The sequence below is a fragment of the Lissotriton helveticus genome, chromosome 3_1 (assembly GCF_964261635.1).
Source record: "Lissotriton helveticus chromosome 3_1, aLisHel1.1, whole genome shotgun sequence".
NCBI classification, from domain to species: domain Eukaryota; kingdom Metazoa; phylum Chordata; class Amphibia; order Caudata; family Salamandridae; genus Lissotriton; species Lissotriton helveticus.
In genome coordinates, this window is record NC_136061.1 from 1,554,585,432 (window position 1) to 1,554,607,455 (window position 22,024).

At 43.7% G+C, this 22,024-nt stretch overlaps 1 protein-coding gene across 2 annotated transcripts in view; it reads left to right on the top strand.

The window, feature by feature from the left end:
• Window positions 1-22,024, top strand: part of SIK2 (salt inducible kinase 2) — a 428,969-nt gene that overhangs the window by 374,113 nt on the left and 32,832 nt on the right. For both annotated transcript variants that reach the window (XM_078682308.1, XM_078682309.1), the window contains exons 9-10: window positions 926-1,090; window positions 19,346-19,583. In XM_078682308.1, coding sequence (XP_078538434.1) covers window positions 926-1,090; window positions 19,346-19,583 — 403 coding nt within the window. The remainder of the gene's footprint in view (window positions 1-925; window positions 1,091-19,345; window positions 19,584-22,024) is intronic.

Here is a 22,024-nt window from a genome sequence, read left to right on the forward strand (position 1 = left end):
GTCCTCAGTGGTGTTCCCGGTGTTCTAATGTTCTAATCCCCCTTTCACATCCCTTGGAGGTTACATTTCAAAGCAAGTCCATACTAAAGTACATGGATGCCTGATCTTCAATGACCATATTAAAATGACAGTTCCTTTCAAAAGCATTTGAAGTAAGTCCAGTTCGAAATTGCATTGTTTCTGGGCGCAAGGTGTCTAAGAAAATAATAAATCAGCCGGAGTTAATTTTCAAAGCATCACGAGTGGCCTAAAAAATATAGTGTACTGGTAAAGTAACTTTTTATTGAATCCAAGGTAACCTAAACAATTCGTTTGACTAAGAAAGGGTGCTAGAATTTGCAAGATGATGGATCAGAAACTGCTCTGTCACTTCTGTTTCAAATTTGAGAGACAAAGTATGGTCTCTCGTGATCAAAAAATGAAGTATGTAAGGTTTTTGTAAATTCCTTTATTAGAGTTCAGGAGCTGGGGTAAAATCTTCTTCTTGTGTCTCTAAACAACAAACGATCAAATAGTTTAGTCCAGAACAGTAAATAACAATTCAACCTGCTTTGTATTATGTGATGGAGTCTTCATAAGGAAAAAAGTCAGACAGTCAAGGTAGCACCTTTTTAGGGCAACAGAAAAGATTATGGAAAAATTATTTTCAACCCATGAAGCATGGGCACAACTCTGTGTTACTTAATAGAGAAGAGCACATAAATGCCCAGAAATAAATCTGTCTCGAGGTCTGTCATAGGAAAGTTTCCGAAATGCATCTTCAATTTTGATTCTCAAACAGGCAAAAAATATTCGTGGATGTGCTAGCACATTAGTTATTCAGCCACTTACAGCCTCAGCTGACACGAGATCACACTGTAACTGTGAGAAATGTATTTTTTTTTTAAATAATTAAAATAATGTACTTATATTTACTTATGTACAGGCCAATGCGGTCACCACTCCCGTGAACATGATGTCGCAGAATATTCGACTAATGAGGTCCCCGGTCCTGTCGCACACGTCCACGACAGACGCTTTCCCCTTCCCGCCATCGGTCTGCCAAGCTGAGCATCCGTTCATGGAAGAGGAGAACGTCAACACCCCCAAGGTAAGCGAGGAAATCACTGCGAGATGCAGAGCGTGTTTTCGTTATCCCTTATCCGCATATAATGCCCAACAGGTCTGCAAGTTCTTGTCAGAACTATGGATGTGCAAAGTTGGGAAGAACAGTGTCTGTGAACTGCCTTCCTTTTTTTTTTTTTACGTTTTAAAGTGCGAAGTTAGTGATGTTCAAAAAAAGGCGGGTACATACCACGAGTGGGCACTGCTGTTTCTATACTTCCGGAAGCCTGACCCTAAGGAAGGGGGCGCCATTGCTCCGCAGCGGAGTTACCTGCTGCAACTCCGGATTAACTACAGTTCCCGAACAAGTGAAAAACACTACAAGCAATCTCTGCGGCCAGGTAGCCAGCCATCCCTGGGCAGCCATCTGGCTGCAGTAAATTGGCCCCTAAATCTTCATATATGCGATGTCCGGAAACTTCTCCCACCTTAACGAGGTGCTCACTTCTTGCCAGACTAACTTGGGTAAAGCACTAGCAGTGACTGACCGGACGGATGCGAAACAGTTTTTTTTTCCTTTGTATACTATTTGGTCGGTACAAGTACTGTTTTTGCACTGGGCGGTCTGTGCAAATGTCAGTACCCTTAGTGCACACTTCAGTGAGAAGGTCATCATAACTTACAGTAGAAGAGTGAGTCTGCACGTTATTCTGCACAGTTGCACTTTCACACTTCTCTTACTTCAGATTGCATTTCAATAAAAAAATTGTTATGGTTTTAATTAACTAAAACAATAAAGACATTTTTAAAATGATTTTTGATTTGCACAGTCCAGCGAGAGGGTTAAGGAATCTGGCCCATGCCTTGGACGATATCAACCACTTTATGACAGCAATCCTGGACAACAACTAGAGGCCACGCATCTAGAAAGACAGTTTTCACTCTTTATAACAATTACATGTATTTGTATTCACCATCCTGTTTCAATCACCCATAAAACACGTCTGAATAAGAGTCATGCGCCCCAAACAGCGCAAATCATGCCTGTCTTTGTTGAACATCTTATAAAAGGTCTGCTGTTTTACATTACTGTACTTGTCACGTACTTTTTCTGTTACAATGTGCATACAAACAGCAGATTCTTTGTCATGAGAAATAACTCTACCAAAAAGTGAAGTAGGTGCTCAGAAAAAGTGACGCAGGAGACTGTGGTGGAATACTATTTTGTACGGCACATAGTAGTGGATTTTGTTTGCTGATTTTTGTCATTTTACGACAATATTGAGCAATGTTCTGTTTAGAAAGGCTGTGTACTGCAGTACCATAGTCACCAGGAAGGCCCATGTTTCAATAAGGTTATTATTTAATATGTTTTTATGGTATGGGCCTAGCCGCATTTCACCTGAGCAATAGATTAGAAAGCCAATTTTTAAAGTTGTAGCAAGAAATCAACAAACAGAGCATGAACAATAGAGAATGGAATAGTATGAGGGAAACAAGCATTGCAAAGCCAATAGTCCCGCCTTGTAGTCATATATGCTATGCCAATGCTTTTTATTGAGGCCTTTAAAAAAAAAAAAAACGGCGCAATGGCGTCGCCGGTGTTGCCGGCCTTGTCATTCTACAGGCGCATGCATTCGTTATGATGAATACACACATGCAAGTGCCTACAAAATGACATCAGCACCATCATCTTTCTTTCTTTATATTTTTTCTGACTGATCCAAACGTGCGGATGTCACTTCAGTTAGTAAATGAAAAATAAAACAAATGTTAAGTGCTCAAAAGAGCTTTTCTTGTAGAGGCAAGCCTAGTGGCAAATGGGAGCTGCTGAGCCCTCCAAAAAAAAGCTGCAAAGAAACATGTAAATGAGAGCATGGGCTGGGGGAAGCAGCAGACAAGGTAGAGAATATTTCAGAGCATGGGCTTTTTTTCACCGAGGGAGAAGCACAAAAGGGAGGAGTTAGCTAGGAAACTCCTGTTTTCTCATAAAGTGCTAGATGAAAAAGAAAAATGTAGTGGCTAAAAATTGAGTGGAAGAATCCAGGTCAGTCAGTCAAAAGGATGGTAAAGAGGCTAGGCTCCAGGAGAGGGACAAACACAAGAAGAGGAAGGAAAGCCAGTGAAGAAGAAGTAAGCACATGAGTGACAACAAAGAAAATCAATGGAAGCAGTGAGCGGGCTGTAAGCCTACTGTAAGTACTTAGAATTGCCCACAAAAGGTCTTTTGCAACCAGATAGCTTACACGCTCTGGTAGGCGAGATCTAAAAAGAGTGAAAGAAAAACAGGGAGAAGGAGAAAGATAGGGAAATTGTGAGAGCATGAATTAAGTAAAAGGCAAAAAAGAAGAGTGAGCTAAAGATTGGCGAGAAAAGGGAAAAAGAAAGGGAAAGAGTGATAAATAGGAGAAGTGGAAGATAGGGACCTAGAGAGAAAGCGATGCAATAGTGAAAGAGAGAGTAAACTAGCAATGGAAAGAAGTAGAGAGAAACAGAGGAAGACAGGTGAAGGGGAGAAACAGAATATTGGGTCGCTTGTGAACATTTGAGAGACACTAAGACTTGTAAATATAGAATATTCTACCTACGAACCTCTAAATAGATGGCAGCAATGGTAATATGAATCTCTAAATAATTGGCGATAAAGCATTGTTGAATAGAACAAAGAGAAATGGCCCAGCTGCTCCACTTAGCTGCCTCCCCCCCACCTCACCCCTCCCTGGGCTGCAGTTATTCCAAGTGCTGCTCCTAGGGCTTATTTCAGCCACTACCTGGAGAGGGTCTCTCCTCTCCAGCAAGAGTATTAAAGGTACCTCAGCCTAGTGAGTCACTTTAGGATAATGCCATTGACCACTTATGGTACACCCACAATGCACCTTACCTTAAATAATTTGCATATCACCAGAGCTTAAGTTGATGACTGATTAGCCACCAAAGTCTCCCTTCCCAGTTCATTTATCGCCGTAAAAACCCACCCATTTATTTCATAGCAATAAAGTGAACTTGTTTCTGTGCAGTTTTTACTATCATAGATTTACAATTTTCACAGTGCTATAAGCAATGGCCTTTATTTATAATAGCCGGGTCTGAACTTAGTGGACTAATGTGTCCGCTGTAGGGGCCTGTATTTGACCTCATGGTCCAAGGTTCAGATCCCAGCAGGTCCACTCAGCCTTTCATTCATTTGAGGTCGATAAAATGAGTACCATTGAGTTGGGTAGCAGTAAAAATCTGTTATTCAGAGCCAATATAACTATGGGTTAACGTGCACTTTACAAATACACATATTATTAGCCAGCATAATGGTACTAACAGGTGAAAAGCATGAGATGACCCAACTTTGATTTAAACCTCTGACAGCCAGTTGCACACAGATTTCAGCAGTGAGCGCCTATTCACCATGAACACTACTGGGGTCTCTGTTTGCACCTAGCAGTGTGCAACAATTTGAAGGGAAGAATAGTGACGTAATCTCGCCGATTCATTTTGCTCTTGTACCATCGTGCAAGCTTCTATAGAGAGCAGCAGATGAAAAGGCCACAGAATCTCTTCAGCTTCCTGCTCTATTTCGTTTCCACCTCAGTACCTCTTCGGGTCAGGCCATTGTCCACATGTAGAACATAAACTACTTCACTGGTTCCAAGAACTGATGCTGTTTCCCGGCAGCTGCCAAGAGGGGGGTAGTATGTCTCCACTGCAACCAGCTCCAAGGACTGGCATGCCCTACTTCATTCCAGTACTTACTGGCGTAAGACTTCACGCACTCAGGATTTGTGTGAGGGGTTTGAAATCAGATCATATCTACTGCACCAAGTTTGTGTGGAAGGTGCCAGTCCTCCGGGTTGGATTGGTAACGCGGGCACTCGGGCAATGCCCGAGGAGCTGGTGTCCAGTTCCAGCTGTGGGCTGCTTTTGTGAGCAGTCTGGGGGGCCGATTTGGGTGGTTTCTGCATTGTTCGGATACCGCCAGCGGCCCAGTGGGTGCCTCAGTGGCCTATCTGAAGGCAGATGGGCGTCCATTACCTCCCTTTTATCACCGGGCAGAGGTGTCACTCCCTTTCTCTCGGTGGGCCAGTCCATTAATGTATGCATGTTGAGCGGTGGCAGGGGGCCTGAGCAGAAGTGGCTTCACTTGTTTTCACGTATGTTTCACCAGTGTAAACTAATCCGTGCATTTTTTTTTTACCCCCCTCCCCCCATTTTTTCAACATAAAATTCGGCCAAAGCAGTGTTTCACGGAAAGGCAAAATGCAAATGTGGACCACTTTTTTTTTAGCGTGCCCAGGCCGATATTTATTCCTAATCCAACCCTGCCAGTCCTGCTGATCAAAGAATGAACTTCCCCGTTGTAGCGTGTTCCCACCGAGTTATCTTTTGGAGTTGTAAAGATTGCAGGTTTATATTTGACATTTAGTCAGAATTGAAATATAGAGCAAATGACAAAATGGGTAAGAAGAAGGCTTTGCCTGCATCTATTGGTCAGTGAGTGCAGCTAAGCATAAAGGAGCAATTTGTAAAAATAAAATGTGTTTAAGGATAAATGACTGTGGCTATTTGTAAATTAGTACAGTTAAGGACATGTGACTGCAATTATGGATTATTGACTGCAGCTATAGCTAGTTTAATGCAGCAATTGGTAAATGACTGCAGCGATTGATAATCGGCTGTAGTTAAAGATAGATGATGTCAGCTATTGGTAAATCATTACAATTGTTTTTCAATAAATACTAAAGTTAAACGACTTCAGCTGTTTGTTAATAACTCTGTTTAAGGATAAATGACTCTAAGTGATTGCAGTTACGGGTAAATAGCCCCGTGTATGTCTCTATCACTTTACTTCAGGATTAATGGTTGTCGGTGTTTGCAAATATGATCTATTGTCTGTATTTATGGGTTTGTTACTGCAGCTATTGGATGCTGACTGCACGCACTGGTAACTTAAAGATATGACTTCAGCTATTGGCAATTTACTAAAAGTGTTAAATGACTGCAGCTGTTGGTAATTTGGTTAAGGATGAATTAATTCAAATATTGGAAAATGGCTGTAGCTTTGGGTAAATGACTTAAGATATATTAGTAAATGTCTGTTCTTACGGGTAAATAGATGCACCAAGAGTCAATTAATGCAGTTAGTAGTGAACTAATGAAGATAGAAATCAATGAATGTGGTTGCTAGTAAATGACTGCCAAGATGAGTGAGCAGGTTGAAATCTTAGTAAATGGCCATCTATTGGAAAGCGGCTATGAATATTGATAAATGGCTGAAGCTGTTGAGTGGGATAAGATATTTCTGAACGATGGCAACAGTTATTAAATGGTTGCATATATTTACAAATGGATGCCGCAGTGGGTCACATGATAGCTGTGGGTAATGGCTGCAGATCCTGGAAAAGAACGCCAACTACGGACAGATGTCACAGCAAGTAAAAAATCATAGTTTGATAATTACAGTTACTTTTCAAAAGTATTAGTTGTGTGTGTGTGGTACAGTGCAAAAAGGGGGCAAAATATCACCCCTAAATAATTAGGCACACACATTAAGAATAACACCATCTGGCCCAATATATATATAATGCAAAACATGAAGCCTTTCATGCATATTTCCTATAGACTAGAACATATTAAATTGGCAACAAATTCTGCTGGATTTTCTGCCTCTTCATTCTGAACAATATGGGCTGACTCGAACTGATTCTGCCAATTGTGGAGTCTCAAAACCAAATGCACTGCCGCAGTGCTCATTTTGTCTTTCCAACAAAAATACATGTCGCTGCTTGCAACTTGTGGTGGAACATTGAAAAAAAAAAATCAATTTGGCAAATAAAACTTAGGCCTGATAAGTGATTGGCCTTGTGAGTTCTAAAAGTTAGAAAACTAAAATAAGGGAATAAATTCAGAATTATTGAGAACTTTCAAAAACCAGTCCACTAGTGTGAGGACGAGGCCTGGGTTGAGTTAGTGAAACTCCGCGAAGGGAGCCAAAAAAATTCTGCTGCACTACGCAAAGGTCCACAAGCGGCGGATATGTCGTGCTGATTTTGAATGCTGGGTCGTTGTCCAGCGCTGTAAAATCAAGGCGAACAGCACCTTGCACAGGGCAAGAGGGAGATGCTTCTTTCTGCTGCTCGAGTAGATGTTCTACTAGAGCAGCAGGTTCTTCAGTGCAAGCGGAAGGTTTCTCATTGCTAGCGGTAGCGACCAGCCATGACTGCCTGTGTTGAGAAATCTCGCGAGAGGTGGTATGGAGTAAGATTTTCCACACTTTCCAACTTAACGTTGGAGAACCGCGGGAGAGGAAAAACTGTTCCGTGGAGTTTTTCAGAACTCCAGGCTCTACGCGAATTGGGATAAAACTCTGCAAGTGGAGTGGAATTTCACACCCAGGCCTAGTGAGGATAGAGTTCCTAAATATGGAAACCATGGGAAAAAAACTCAAGTGTACTGCACAGTAGGGGACATCATTGTGACACGTAGATTGGGCATCACCAGCTTTTCCTTGCACAACAGCCTGCCTTGGTGTCCTGGAGTTAACACTGTTCATGTCCCTCATGGGCATCGCTGCTGGATTGAGCCTCAGCAGCCCTCTCTTTGGACTGGCATCCACTTTTGGTGTTCTTGAATCAACATCATCAGTCCCCCACAGGGGCACCAATGTGGCATTGGGCCTCATTGGCCCTAGCTTTGGACTTACTGTCTGTTTTGGTGCCTAAAATACATGCAGTTTGCCCCAGGAGTCTGGTAGCAACATTTGGATTCATATACCCTCTTTTTGTATTTGGAGGGGACATCCTGCCTTGAGGTCCTGGACACTTAGTCCTCCTTTGGCACTCTGGCTAGATTTGGACAGCATGGTCTCAAATCCATTCAGTTATCTCAGTGGAGCCACAATTTCATATTTTTTTGAGTGGGGACAGGGCGGCTTTAGCGCTGGTGGCACCCGGTGCTACAATGTCTGTTGGCACCCCAGCCCCCTCCCCCCCCATCCATGGTGGAGGGGGTGACCACCACCACGGATTCCCTCGCCACCACATTTTAACAGTGCCCCTCAAGTCTCCATAACCACACCCATTCAGATGGATTTAATTAGTTATATAGCACCACTCATACCAGTGTAGGGTGTCCGAGCACTTTGCATCACTCACACGCACAATCAATCATACTTGTGCAAATCAGTGTATAGGAAAAGTTACATAAGCCAGAGGACTACAAGGTGTGAGAGTGACATGTCATTCAAACTGGTAGGCAGAATAGTTAAGAGTGCTTGGTCTGAAGAAGCACAAACTCAGAATTGAAAACGGAACACCATAGTTGGGGGTTCTCTTTAATAATAAAAATCGATTTGTACCCAAATGAACTCTTTGCACCATTAATCGATGCTCTAATGTATACTTTGCAGTTTGCATGCAGTTCTTCGATGACAGTTAATAATTCACTGTTCTATATTCGGATTTAACTAATAAGCTGCAAGTAAGAAAATGATTTCTCTTAGAAAAGCAGTAGCCCACTGACCTATTTACATGATATGCACTTTGTGATCTGCATGGTACACATTATTTGCGGCAGGCATTTTAACCCTGTGCCCTATTTTACGATTAATCAAAACCTCAACTATACATAACTCTGATCTCTCTCCATGAACAACATTAATCACCGGAGTTATCTTGACATTTTTATTGTTGCCTGGAAGTTGCTGGCGGCAAAGAACGCGGCAGCAGGGGCTCTTCAAAACAAAATAAACTTGCAAACATGGCGCCCCCTGAAGTCCGCACCCTCACCGGTCGCACCGCCCTAGAGGCGGCCCTTAGTGGGGATGTGGTTGTATCCCTCAAGACATCATGAACAAGTGTCGATTAACACATGATATGACTTCAGAAGGGATTCTTATTTGTACTTAGGATGTCATGTTCTATTCTGCTTTGACCTTTAGTGCCGGTTGTCTTGCTCTGGGAAATGTTCTGATTGCGCTCACATTTTTTGGTTTGGTCACTAGAATATCATGGAGTAAATTAGGCATTAATAGTGGCGTTTAATTTATTTGGAATGATTTCGATGTTTAGATTTTTTGTTTTAAACTCTTTAAATGAGTTTCATACTTTTATTAAGTGCAATTGCAATGTTAATAAGGACTAAAAACTCCTTAATAAAGGTATATTTCTTTCTTGTGACTATTGTGAACAATGCAAAAAATCGATATTCAAGAACAGTGAAAGAAGCTGGATAAAATATTGTTATTCGAATAGAATATAATTTTTCTCTGACAATCCATTTTTATAGATTTTTGGGGGGGTTATGTATCGCATTGGTGATGCAATATCTAGTGTTGGTCGTGCACAAACAATACTAATTCCTGTGGGTACCTAGAATACAATTGGTCATGAAGACTATTCAGGGTTCCATTAGTGGTATTAATTACAAATAATTAGCTGAATGGCATCTAATTGGTCGCTCAACTGTTGACATATAGACATTCTCCTACTATAGACACGTGGTGCTGCTATCACAGGGGGAATTTGTGCTCGGCCGGGCTTTGCTCCGCCGAGAACACATCACCGTCACTTTCCACTGACCTCTGCACCGGCCGGGCTTGGCTCCGCCGGCCCGAACCACCACTCCCAGCAGCCCCGCAGTCAGGCTCCAGGTGACGCTGCTGCCCTGCCCATCAATCCGCGCCAGGAGGCGCATAAAGTTCAGTGCTTCCCGAGGACTTTGTGCTGCTATCACAGGGGGAATTTGTGCTCGGCCGGGCTTTGCTCCGCCGAGAACACATCACCGTCACTTTCCACTGACCTCTGCACCGGCCGGGCTTGGCTCCGCCGGCCCGGAACCACCATTCCCAGCAGCCCCGCAGTCAGGCTCCAGGTGACGCTGCTGCCCTGCCCATCAATCCGCGCCAGGAGGCGCATAAAGTTCAGTGCTTCCCGAGGACTTTGTGCTGCTATCACAGGGGGAATTTGTGCTCGGCCGGGCTTTGCTCCGCCGAGAACACATCACCGTCACTTTCCACTGACCTCTGCACCGGCCGGGCTTGGCTCCGCCGGCCCGGAACCACCATTCCCAGCAGCCCCGCAGTCAGGCTCCAGGTGACGCTGCTGCCCTGCCCATCAATCCGCGCCAGGAGGCGCATAAAGTTCAGTGCTGCCCGAGGACTTTGTGCTGCTATCACAGGGGGAATTTGTGCTCGGCCGGGCTTTGCTCCGCCGAGAACACATCACCGTCACTTTCCACTGACCTCTGCACCGGCCGGGCTTGGCTCTGCCGGCCCGGAACCACCACTCCCAGCAGCCCCGCAGTCAGGCTCCAGGTGACGCTGCTGCCCTGCCCATCAATCCGCGCCAGGAGGCGCATAAAGTTCAGTGCTGACCCTTGTCCCGCGAGGACGCGCGCGGGACGCGCCGGGCTAAGCCCGGGCAAAGGGCGGGCCCTCTGTGGCCCTCCGAGGCACGAAGAGGACGGGACGGGGCCACTCCCCCTGACTTCACCACATTGCTAAGGTACCATTTTTCTGAACTAACTGACAATTTGGCAAGGGTTTACAAACTGGACCTTAGCTGTAAATTCTCTAAAATCTTCGACTCTCTTGAGGCTTTATTATAGCCTAAACATTACACACCCCATGATGACTCATAAGGGGGCGACCAAGAAATCAATCAGCCAGAGAGGCTTGAACGTAGGGCCACAAACTCTAGGAAGGCCATCTCCGTCCACCGCCATTATGAATGATTCTGCCACTTCTAGCATATCCATTGATTAAACGGCCGACCCTACGAATGGTACAGTGCAACATCTTTCGCTGTTGGATGAGTTAAATTTCCTCTGCAAATCAAGCTACGAAACTGTGGAAGCTAGAAACGTAAGCACAAGTTCGTCCCCTTGCCACGCTAAATGTCCCAGTATGTCAACCCCAATCGCCAGTCCTCTGGTACAAATTCCCCAATCCAATGCCAAAACACCACACACTACTTCTCCTCTATCCTCATCTAGTAAAAGGAAGTGGGATGGGGCCAAGCCCATAGGGAATAAACCAAAACAACAAAAACTGTGTTTTAGCTCTCCACTGACTGCGACTAACACCCTTCTAAAATTGGAAGATAAAATAGATCAATGGATTACCTCTTTCAATGCGAACTTTCTGGCCCAGATTGAACTAATGGTTGGCTCACTCATCTCGCCATTAATTGCTAAAATCGCCACCCTAGAGGATAGGTTGTTGGGAATGGAGAAAAGCATTAAGGCCAACCTAACTTGTTCTGAAAATTCTGTAACATCAATCTGTTCCAATCCACCTGGTACTATCAGCAATAACCAATCTCAACCATTGGTCCCTACCCTTCTACCCCACAATGCACCTAAAGTCAATCATAAACCGGGTCCTTTACAACGTACTGCTATAAGAGTAGAACCAAAAAATAACACAACTCACATTCAGCTACCCCCGGAGGCTGCACCCTTTGTGTGTGTTCTAGCAGGAGTTCCAGTAATTAAAAATGGAAAAATTGAGCGGGAACAAGACTTACTCAATAAAGTCATATACTGGTTAACAAAAAACAGGCCCCTGCCCATGGGTTTTGATGGGACCATCATATCTGTTAGAAGAGTGGGCTGGTTAGGCCCCTTACAAAAAGACATTGATGGTGACCTCGTTCTTATAAAATTTAGAAGCAGTTCAGTCGTTCCCTACCTGCGATCTTTGTACCCCCGTGAAGGTGTTGGCCCTATATCCATCTGGGACTTATGCGACTTTTATCCAAGCAGGGTACTCACCCCTCAACTAAAACCAAGGGCAGAGCCAGCACACATGAAGCGCAGTAACTTCCGTGCACTGTGTGGTCATGGCTTTTCCGCCTCCAATCACCCTGTAACAATGTAAATCGGCCATGGGTTTGGGTAATCACGAATGCAACTATGACGCAAGGAATTTATTTACGTAACATGGACAAATGTTTTATCTTCATGCCATTTTTTGTTCTTGTACGTAACTCTTGTTATGAGTGTTTTAAATGTATGCTTTTACGATTCTTAAACAATAATCGAACTAAGCTAAAGAACAGATAGAACTATGCCTTTTTAGTTCTTAGCTTAGTTAAATTACGATTTCCAAACTCACCGATACCTTCTGTAGGAGTACAAATTATGTAAATGGTAACTGTATGTAATGTCTGTTTTCTTTTTTATGCATCTTTTATGGTCCAACTGGGCCGAAATAAAGATTGGAAATTGAAATTGACTATTGTGAACAATGCAAAAAATCGATATTCAAGAACAGTGAAAGAAGCTGGATAAAATATTGTTGTTCGAATAGAATATAATTTTTCTCTGACAATCCATTTTTATAGATTTTGGGGGGGGGTTATGTATCGCATTGGTGATGCAATATCTAGTGTTGGTCGTGCACAAACAATACTAATTCCTGTGGGTACCTAGAATACAATTGGTCATGAAGACTATTCAGGGTTCCATTAGTGGTATTAATTACAAATAATTAGCTGAATGGCATCTAATTGGCCGCTCAACTGTTGACATATAGACATTCTCCTACTATAGACTCGTGGTACGCTTCTCCTAGATGTGTTGCCTGGGAATTCAGTATGGCTCCCTGGCAGGGCTTTAAGTGGAATGAAAAAACCAGGAGGTCTTTAAAAGAGGCGTGGCCGATGTAATTAAGGGTGTGGCTTAAATATACGCAAGCTAAAAAATCTGTGCTTAACATGGTGTGGGTACTGATGCAACCAGTGCTTGAAATGGGCCGGTGAGTACCGGCACTTTTTTATTTTTAGGGGGAGAGTACCGGCACATCTCAAGAGAGAGGTAATGCATTTAATTCGAGAGTACCGGCACTTTTCAGAAACAAGCAGGTACTCTGGTACAGAGTAGCTGCACTTTTTTTTTTTTACCATTCCAAGCACTGGATGCAACAAGTAATATTACACCTACAACAAGCCAGGGCTATTTGCTTTGCCACTGGTTGTAGTTTGTGTAAGATAAATCAGCAACAACTATGGCTACCTTGTAAAGAATATTGAAAATGCTTCAGTTCTGAAATGATGAGACTGTGAAAGTACAATCTCGACCCTCTTTAAAGTTACCTCAAAAGCAGGGAAGGCTGGAACTTCTGCAGAGGTAAGATTTCTTTCACCTTGAATGGAAAAATGGAGAGCCCACTAGAGACCCGGTTCGGCACCGCTTTATAGAACTGCCGGTGCTGAGCACTGGCAAGACCCGACCGACTTAAAGCCTGCTCCCTGGTAGAATAGGTCTCTTTTCTATTTAGCGTTCGTCACGCTTACAAAGTGTTGTGTCCTACATGCAGTTTCGGTAGAGGCACGTCATTGGTCCCGGTGCCCCCATGACGCCACTTCCTTAGGCCCGAGCAGGTGAACCTTCTGCCGCTAAGGATCTAATTGGGAGGTAATTGGCCTTCCTGCAGCTCATTTTCAGTCGGGATGCGGTTGTTGTGAATTTATGCCTGGGGGAACTTTGCCCAATCATAGGCGATAATCCCTCCGGGGCACGCGACGTCATAGCCGCGCGCAGACTGAGGTACCCACCCAGCCTCGGTGCTCGCGCTGAGATGGAATGTTCTGAGCAATCATGGCGTTCACTGGGGAAATCGAGTTTCCGAAGCTCTTCGTCCCTTAATGAGCTCGGTTACATATTTTAATACATTTATCCTCTTCGAGTGGGAAGGGTGGATGTACAGAAAGTCTGCTTTCTGCGGTATAACTAGTTTACGCAGGTTTGGGGAGCGTTTAAGGTAGGGTAAGGCAGCTGCCTTACAGTGCCACCAGTAGGGTGCAGGGATGAGTGTCTTAATGTTGCTTAGAGATACGACCTTTCGAACAGTGGAGGAATGCTTGCCTTTACACATGCCTTTACACTGCGCACCCTACGCCCATCACCACACTTTCTCCACAAAAAAAACGTCTAAATATTTTAGTAGTGTCAATGCCCAGTCTAAAGGACGGTTACTTCAAGAGAAGTATTTCTGCCTCTCCGAAACCTTGCAGACGGCATTCTTTCAAACCAAACCTACAAACAGAAGTGATGATTCTAAAGTGAATAAAAAACAGACTACACTCCCTGTGATGCCCGCCCTCGGACCGGGGTGGGGGGATAATTTGATGAAAGCCTTAGAAGAGCCAATGGGTTTTGGGGTTACCCAATAATATATAACCGGCTAGTAATCCGAAAAAAATATTAGTTTTAAATGTGTATTTTCCCTTCATTTTTTTTTAAATTTCAGTTCATTGAGAACACAACGTGGAGGAGTGGGATGAAGGGAAGAGAATATCTGTATTGGAAGAAAAGAGGCAGTATTTGCCAAAGTATTACATATTACTCCTGTGCATTTCGATTATTTGATGAATGGTGTTCGTTTTTATGGGAGTTTTTTTATGGGTTTAACTGAAGGCTATCCATTAACTCCTCCTTCCAACATTGTACTGCATATGGCTTCACAGATGGCTTCATTATGAATGTGTGTGGAAATGTGAGAATGGAGACTGGGATCCTTAGCCTTCTTTTCCCAATAGAACAAATTGTGTGAACCTGGGCATATCCAGCTATCACCATGTCCCTCCCCATGCCTCATTTTTATGTTCTACTCAAATGTGGAAAACTCTCCCCATCTTTTCCAGGAAACACCTCATTTTTGCATTGCCTGTATCCCCTCTATCATCACCCAACCTTTGCATAACACTCTCTCGGCTTGCAGCAGTGCTACAAATCTCAATTTCTTCTCTACTTTCATCTACACTTACTTTAAGGGGCACAATTGGGTCAAAGACTGCACCATTCCAACTGAAGATGTAGCCAGGTGATTTCGTTTTGTTTAATGTAGGGTAATGCAGCATGCACCTTCACCGAAATCACAAGAACGTAAAGTATTTTCAGGGATGGACCGGATCACCACCTACCACTCTGCGTGTTACCGTGCTCCTGCACCACCTATTTTCTCCGTAGGCAAAACCAGTCTTCCACTGTGAGATGTGACGATGTACCAGACGTGGGTGGTATTGTCTTTATCTACTAGTCCTAACACACCAGCTGCCTTCATAGGGTCATAAGTGATGAAATCCGAGTGGCCTGTCTTGTTGGACAATGCTTTTGCCCACCTCATACCTAACGATTCGTAACAAATGGCTTTGAACACCACTTGGAACTTGGATTTTGCTGGTTTTCTCCTAATACTATTTGATACACTTAATGTGCTGTCTGCTGCAAGTGCTTATTGTGCGAACAATTTTATGGCTCCTACTATTTACAGTTGGGAGGGGTTGAAGGTGATTTGTGACTCTCTCAGCAGCGTTTCATTGTGGGTTTCCTGGGTTTATGTAAACTGATTAGGAATGTCATCTGCGGTATAGGCAATGTTCTTTCCACAACTGCTGGTTGCAATTTGTATTGGTCAGTAGACTTTTTTTTAGGTCGAGCCTGGGCAGCGCATGAGCTGCTCTGTGAGCCATGCTGTATTGGAGTATGTACTTGAAGCCCCACCTACTCCACGCCCATATTTGTCATTGGCGTGTGTCATTGTCCTTGGTAAATGCTGGCTTCTGATTCGTTATTAGGCTTTTTAGTCCCTCCTTAGTATCGCCTGTTTTCATTTGTAACCTCCAATGAGGACTGGCCCTTTTACTTCGGTTGTTACACAGTATGTCTGCTTTAGTCTGTAAGCACTATTTTCTTTAATGGGTTTCTCTTACTGCAGGAGGGTCTCATGCGCAGTTGTGATCACCGGATTGTTTACTTATTTTGTAGCAAATTGGGGGGCTCTTCAGGGGCCATGGGAGACAGAAGGGAGAAACTCAGCGATGCCTTCAAACATTTGGAATGCAACAGGTCTCACATTTGCGAGAGTTTAAGCTATTGGCATTGTAAATGACCATGCCTTTTATTTGTTTTAAAAAACAAAACATTAATGATAAGGCATTGTCATTTACAATGCCAATAGATAAACTCGCATAAATGCGAGACCTATTGCATTACAGATGCTTGTTTAGATGGCTGACAAGTAGCTTTGTGAGCTGGCGATGGGAGCGAGCAGTTCCAACAAGAAGAAAACGCTGCATCATTATCAGCCCAGCCCCCCCCCCCCCCTCACCCAACCCAAGTTTCAGTCTCCTTGTTATCCTCTGTATACATCATGGATAGACAGCATTAAATTCACAGTTAAACAAAAGCTGGCACTTGTTTACTGACTTAAAGTTCAGCGCGTGGCCTTTATGGGAAAATAGTACGAAGGAAAGCAGGCGCGGGAACCTTCCTAAGAAGGCAAAGGGCGCCAAAGCAGTGAAAAGGTGGTAGCTGAAAACATGGGCTGGTCGAGACTATTTTGCTAAATGGAAAATTGCAAAATCATCTTTTTAAAAAAAATTCTCCTGTGGAGAAAAATTGGGCTACAAAAAGCCTCTCAAAATTAGTTGCTGAGGCGAATCCGAGAGATGAGCAGAATCCGTTGTTCAGGTAGTACTTTTTTTTTTGTTGCAGTTTTTATATAGCGCAAACTCGACCCAAGAGTATGAGAGCATTTTACATAAGCACCAGTTACGTTACACAAGGACTCATTCGTTTTTTTGGGTAGGCACTTGGTGATTACATGATTTGCCCAGAATCACAGGATGTTGTGCCAACACAGAGGATCGATCCTGGTTCCCCATCTCCAGACGGCCGCGCTGACTGTTACAACATGTATGTATGTATGTATAGGTATTCTTGTATAGCGCGAAATCTGTCACCCAACGGGCATCCTGGCGCTTAGACTGTCCTGATACTTACACATACATTACACGATTACATTGCCCTGGGAAACAGGTGAGTTTTCAAAGTTTTTTTAAAAGAATTAAGATTTTCCAAGCCTCTCAACCCCAAAGGAAGGGAGTTCCACAATCTTGCAGCCGCAAATCTAAAGGACCGACCGCCCGTCCGGGACCTCAGTATCTTAGGCACAACCACCAGGTGAGAAGAGGCTGACCGTAGCAGTCTAGGCGGGGTGTACCAGGAAAAGAGGTTCCGCAAAGGGGGCGGACCTTGCCCATGTAGGGCCCTGAACACCAGGCATAGTGCTTTAAAATCAATCCGCTGGGAGACTGGCAACCAGTGGAGGTCCCTAAGTGCCTTAGTCGAGGCATGGCAAAATAAGGTCCACTGAGACCCACAGGGAGTTCTTAGAGGCATAATGCATGCCCCTCCAGCCTCTGCAGCGCAGGTGGGACCTCAGCGGTTGACGGGAACCCCAACGAGTTACGAGGCCCCGATTGAGCCCAAGACGATATGGGAGACTCTGCCTCCTTCATCATATTTTGTGTGTGTGTGTGGGGGGGGGGGTGTTATCACTTTGCTTTACGTCACTGTAAGTGCTCAAATCTCCCATGAACCAGTCACTTTACCATGCAGTTTGCTAGGGATAATCTCGTGCACTACCCATGACTGCTTCAGCCAGTCAGTTCTCAGTTAGTCGGGGGCTGGGGGTTCCATTATAGGTGGAAGCAAATTTAGCAGCTCTTCTTTGGAACTCGGTTTGCATACCTGGAATAAGCATAAGGTTCAAGAACATAGAGTATGATCTGGCATACGAGGCATTAGTCACCTTTTTTGGAGGGAGGCAGCACCTGAATCTCAGGTTGGCATACCTTGCCCCTGAAAAGACATTTCACTCTCCGAGGAGGGGCTGGGCCTTTCGGACAAGGGATGAGTTGTCATGCGAAGAACTGTCTTAAAGGCACTTCTGCCACACCCGATCCCCATCAACCTCCCGTAATCTCCCAAAAAGCAAAAGCTGGATGAGGTTGCCGCTGATGTCCTGGGGTGTTTTCACAAACCTTAATGAAGATTGACTGCTTATAGCCCTCAAAGATGAATTAAACCCCCTACCCCCCTTGCAAAGGGGTTTCCATCTCACCATCTCTCACATATGATGTAGCTTCCACCAGGGCCGAAGTCCTAAAAAAAAAGAAGTGGGGGGACGCTGTCACCAAAAGCGATGTCACGACAGGAAGTAAAGTCACGAAAGGTGGCTTGCACCATCGGGCTCATTGCCTCCCCTCGCTCACCCCTTAGATGCGATTGCATCTGAGAAGTCAGCGCGTGAGGAGCGTGCTGTGAGCTCCGATCTCATCCCAGAGAGGCCAAAGAGTGAAGTCCAGCTGTTTGGCAGGGGGGACGGCGGTGCCCCGACTCGAGCCCTGGTTTCCACAACGGGTGACCGTGTGAAGGGATCCAACAGACCAGTTGCCTTCATAGAGCCCTAAATGGTGCAATGCAAGTGACCTGTTTTGTTGCAAAATTCCTGATTTTTTGCGCACCTCATTCCAAATTACTTGTAACAAATGGCTTTGATCACCACTCGTAACTGGGATTTTACTGTTTTTCCCCTAGGACTCTTTTATACACTTAATGTACACTCGTGTGATGTGATGCGATGTACACTTTTGTGAGCTGGTAGGTCTCGGTTTGAGCTCGATGAGCAGCAGTAGTTGTAAATAAATTGATTCTAACTTTGGAAGCAAGAGAAATTCCAATATTTCTGGACCTTTCCTTTGCTGAGGTGGGAGACAAAGACTGACAGACGCACATTGTGAGCAGAGACACGGAACGAATGTTTCAAATGTAAATGTATTGCAGGGCGTTTGGGTTCTGCTGCTGATGTGAAAAGCAGTTAATTTCTTCATATAGCTCTTGGTGGGCTTAGCATTGTATGTACGTGTTCCTGATTGGCAGAAAACAAGAACTAGGAATATGGAGATAGTTATTCGCACTAACTCACACCATTTGATCAAGCCTGAATAAAAAAGGAGGGTTTATGGCATTGAAGCATTTCAGTCATTTGCTAAGTAAGTAACCTGCCAAGAATTTGCCCGTGTATAAAAGGCATTTTCCAATTGATTATTCATTCACTAGAGAATTGCTCTTCAGATAAAAATCCAGTTTTAGTTCCATAAAAAAAATACTGCAAATGGCATGCCGTTTTTTTTAAATAATTGACGAGCAGTTCCAAAATGTAGGACTAAACTTTAAATAATGAAGATTATTAAAAAAAAAAGTATATAACAATCAAATTTCAATTGGTTTCATGTTGTGCTCTGTAAATTCTAGAGCAATCACACAGTATGGGGAAGTTTGAAATGTTTGCCAAGATTTCTTAACTGTGGTATGTTTGAAAAATACAAATCTTTGGTTCCAGCCCAGTAATTTTGTCTTATGCTGCTTTTCATCATAAGATTTATTTTGACAGCACCTAGTCATGTGACACTTGAGAATAAACTCATTCACGAACTGTGTACTTTTCTTACCTTCTTCTACGTAGGTGAACGGGTGCATGCTTGACCCCTTACCACCAGTGGTGATGAGGAAAGGATGCCAGTCGTTGCCTAGCAACATGATGGAAACTTCGATCGATGAGGGCATTGAAACGGAGGACGACACCGAGGACGACCCGACGCATACGTTCAAGGCCTTCCAAGCCGCCCGCTCCGGACAAAGACGTCACACGCTGGCCGAAGTCACCAACCAGCTTGTCATGCTGCCGAGCACGGAGATGGAAGGTATGTATCCGCGTTTTACTAGTTGTATAGTTTGTGGTACTTCCTTCAGATTGATGCCTGAGGTTGCTTTGTAGGACATACGCCATGCTGTGAAAAAACGGACAAATAAGGCACTGTAGGGCCAGCTTCACATCTTCTGGAAAGTAGGGCAGATGTAGAGCTGTGATACAGCGGTATAGCCAGGGCTTTAAAAATGAATTAAACAGCAGAGACACAGGTGGGAACAAGGGTTTTATCGGGCCACATGTAGTCCGGAAATAAGAAGGGCATTTATTATAGCACGAAAAGTTAGCACTTTGTGACAGCCACAGCTTGTATAATTTCTAAAGCAGTCCGCTCAGTTTTCATGTATTATTAGACCATAATTATTAAAGGACGTGATTTCTTAAAGGATTAGTGCACGTGTAACATGATTTACAAGCAGTTCATGTGACTATGTTGCAATGGTTTCACATTCTACTGTGTGCACTTGCAAGGAATATCTTTTAGTGTAGGCCGTAGAAAATTCTACTTAGACCAGTTTCCATTACGCAAGCAGCAGAGAATGTTCTTTATCAACCACTGCAAAGTTTACTTAAAAGGATACGAACAGGATACCAATTGTTGGTGAAAATTGTCTTAAAGGTTATATATAGTCTAAAGGTGTTATGGTTTACTTTCCACGTGCTTGGTTACGCAGTGACCCCTTTGATGAAGGGGTGCATGAGGAGGAGGTTTATGTGACTGTCATGCAAAATGCTCCTTTAAGTTGTCTTCTGTAACATTGCGTTTGCACGCATATCTATTATTATACACACACGTAGCCCACTTCTGTGTGCTCCCAGCTTCTTCACTAATACGAAATTGATGTGTAGAGATTTGCTCAGGATCACACAATTTGGTCCTGCTCTGTATCATGGACCAAAATGCCAGTCTCCTACTTCCGGGGCTGATACTTCAGTCTCTGGTACCTGTGCCCACCTCCCCTGCTCACGAATGCATGTCTTTGTTCTGCTTCATTATTTTTTCGAGTCAACATGGCATTGAAGTTCGGTTGGCAGCAATGGAATTGCTTCTGCTTAGTGAATGTCAGTGAAATGTTATCTGCTCTGCTACAACCACCTTTGTGCATTCAAAGAGTAGGGAGTCACTTTGTGCATAACTTAAAAAAATCACATCAGGCTTTTTCATAATATGGTGCATTTTTTTGTGTTTTTTTTTAACATAGGTTCCTAAACAGTGCACTAGTTCATATTGTAGGATACACAGTGGGCTGAACACCCATGCAGATGCCTGCAGATCGCCAACAAACCATAAAGCCTACAGAGAGCTCAGTTTATCTGTTACTTAAACATTTTTGTATTAAATCTAAAATACCTTTTTTTCATGCTTCTTCTCTGTTCAGTTAGCGGGTGAAAACAGACCTGCAAAAATATATTTTAAAAACCACCACCTTTGTCACCCCAAATATTTGAGGATTGAAGTTCTCATAGTAATTAGTGAGGAGGGGAGGAGAGAAACCTTGAGTATATCCTCTCAAAGCTGTAACAATAACCACAGTGAGGTACTCAAGAATTGGTTCTATAAGACACCTTTAAATGCCTTTCAAATTTACAGAGAGAGAATTGCTCAGACATCCTTCTTATTAATAGACTGAAAGTCCTCCACCACCCAGAGGGTGGCATCCTGCTTCATATGGCTTCTCTCACATTGTTAGGATGGTTAGCAATGTGGAGTACAACTCTGGAGAGCGCATAATGGGTTAGATGTCCGTGCCCGAATGATGACTCCAGCGTAGATGCTCGATTGGCGAGAACAGCGGAGTCAGATGTGTGGAGACTGAGAGTGCCTACGAGTGGACTAATACATTTATTTTTGTCCCCAATCCGTACGGTTAAAAAGACAGGGGAATGTTTCAGCCGTGAGGAGGGTCACATGCTTATGTCCTATTAATCTGAATAATTTCAGAGCAATCCTCTGTGCATGAATTTGAGAGACATTTAGAGGTGGATCAAAGATCCATTTTCCGAGTACCTCATTGTGGTTATTCGAATTTGTGATTTAAATAAGCGCTACAACACGCAAAAAGTGATCACACCTTGGTTTGGATTTTTTAAAAAGAAGTTTTTGTTATTTTTGCAGTTTGATATATTCACTCTGCCTTTTGCTTTTCAACTTTTTTTTTTATCAGACTGTTTTGTGTTGCACATTTTTACATGTAACTCTAGCATAGTATCCAGAACAGCATCCCTGTACCCATAAGGACAGCCCAACCCTGGTCCAGTTCAGTGAGAGTTAGACACACCTCTTTAAGGAACGCAGTAACAGTGCACAATCCAGCTACTTCTCAAGTTTCCTGTTATTGTGTTCTTGCCTTTGACCCTCTACATCGTTGTGATGCCTTTGACTAGGTTCAGGCTATACAGATACCGCATACATATAACACAGGAGCATTAAGAATG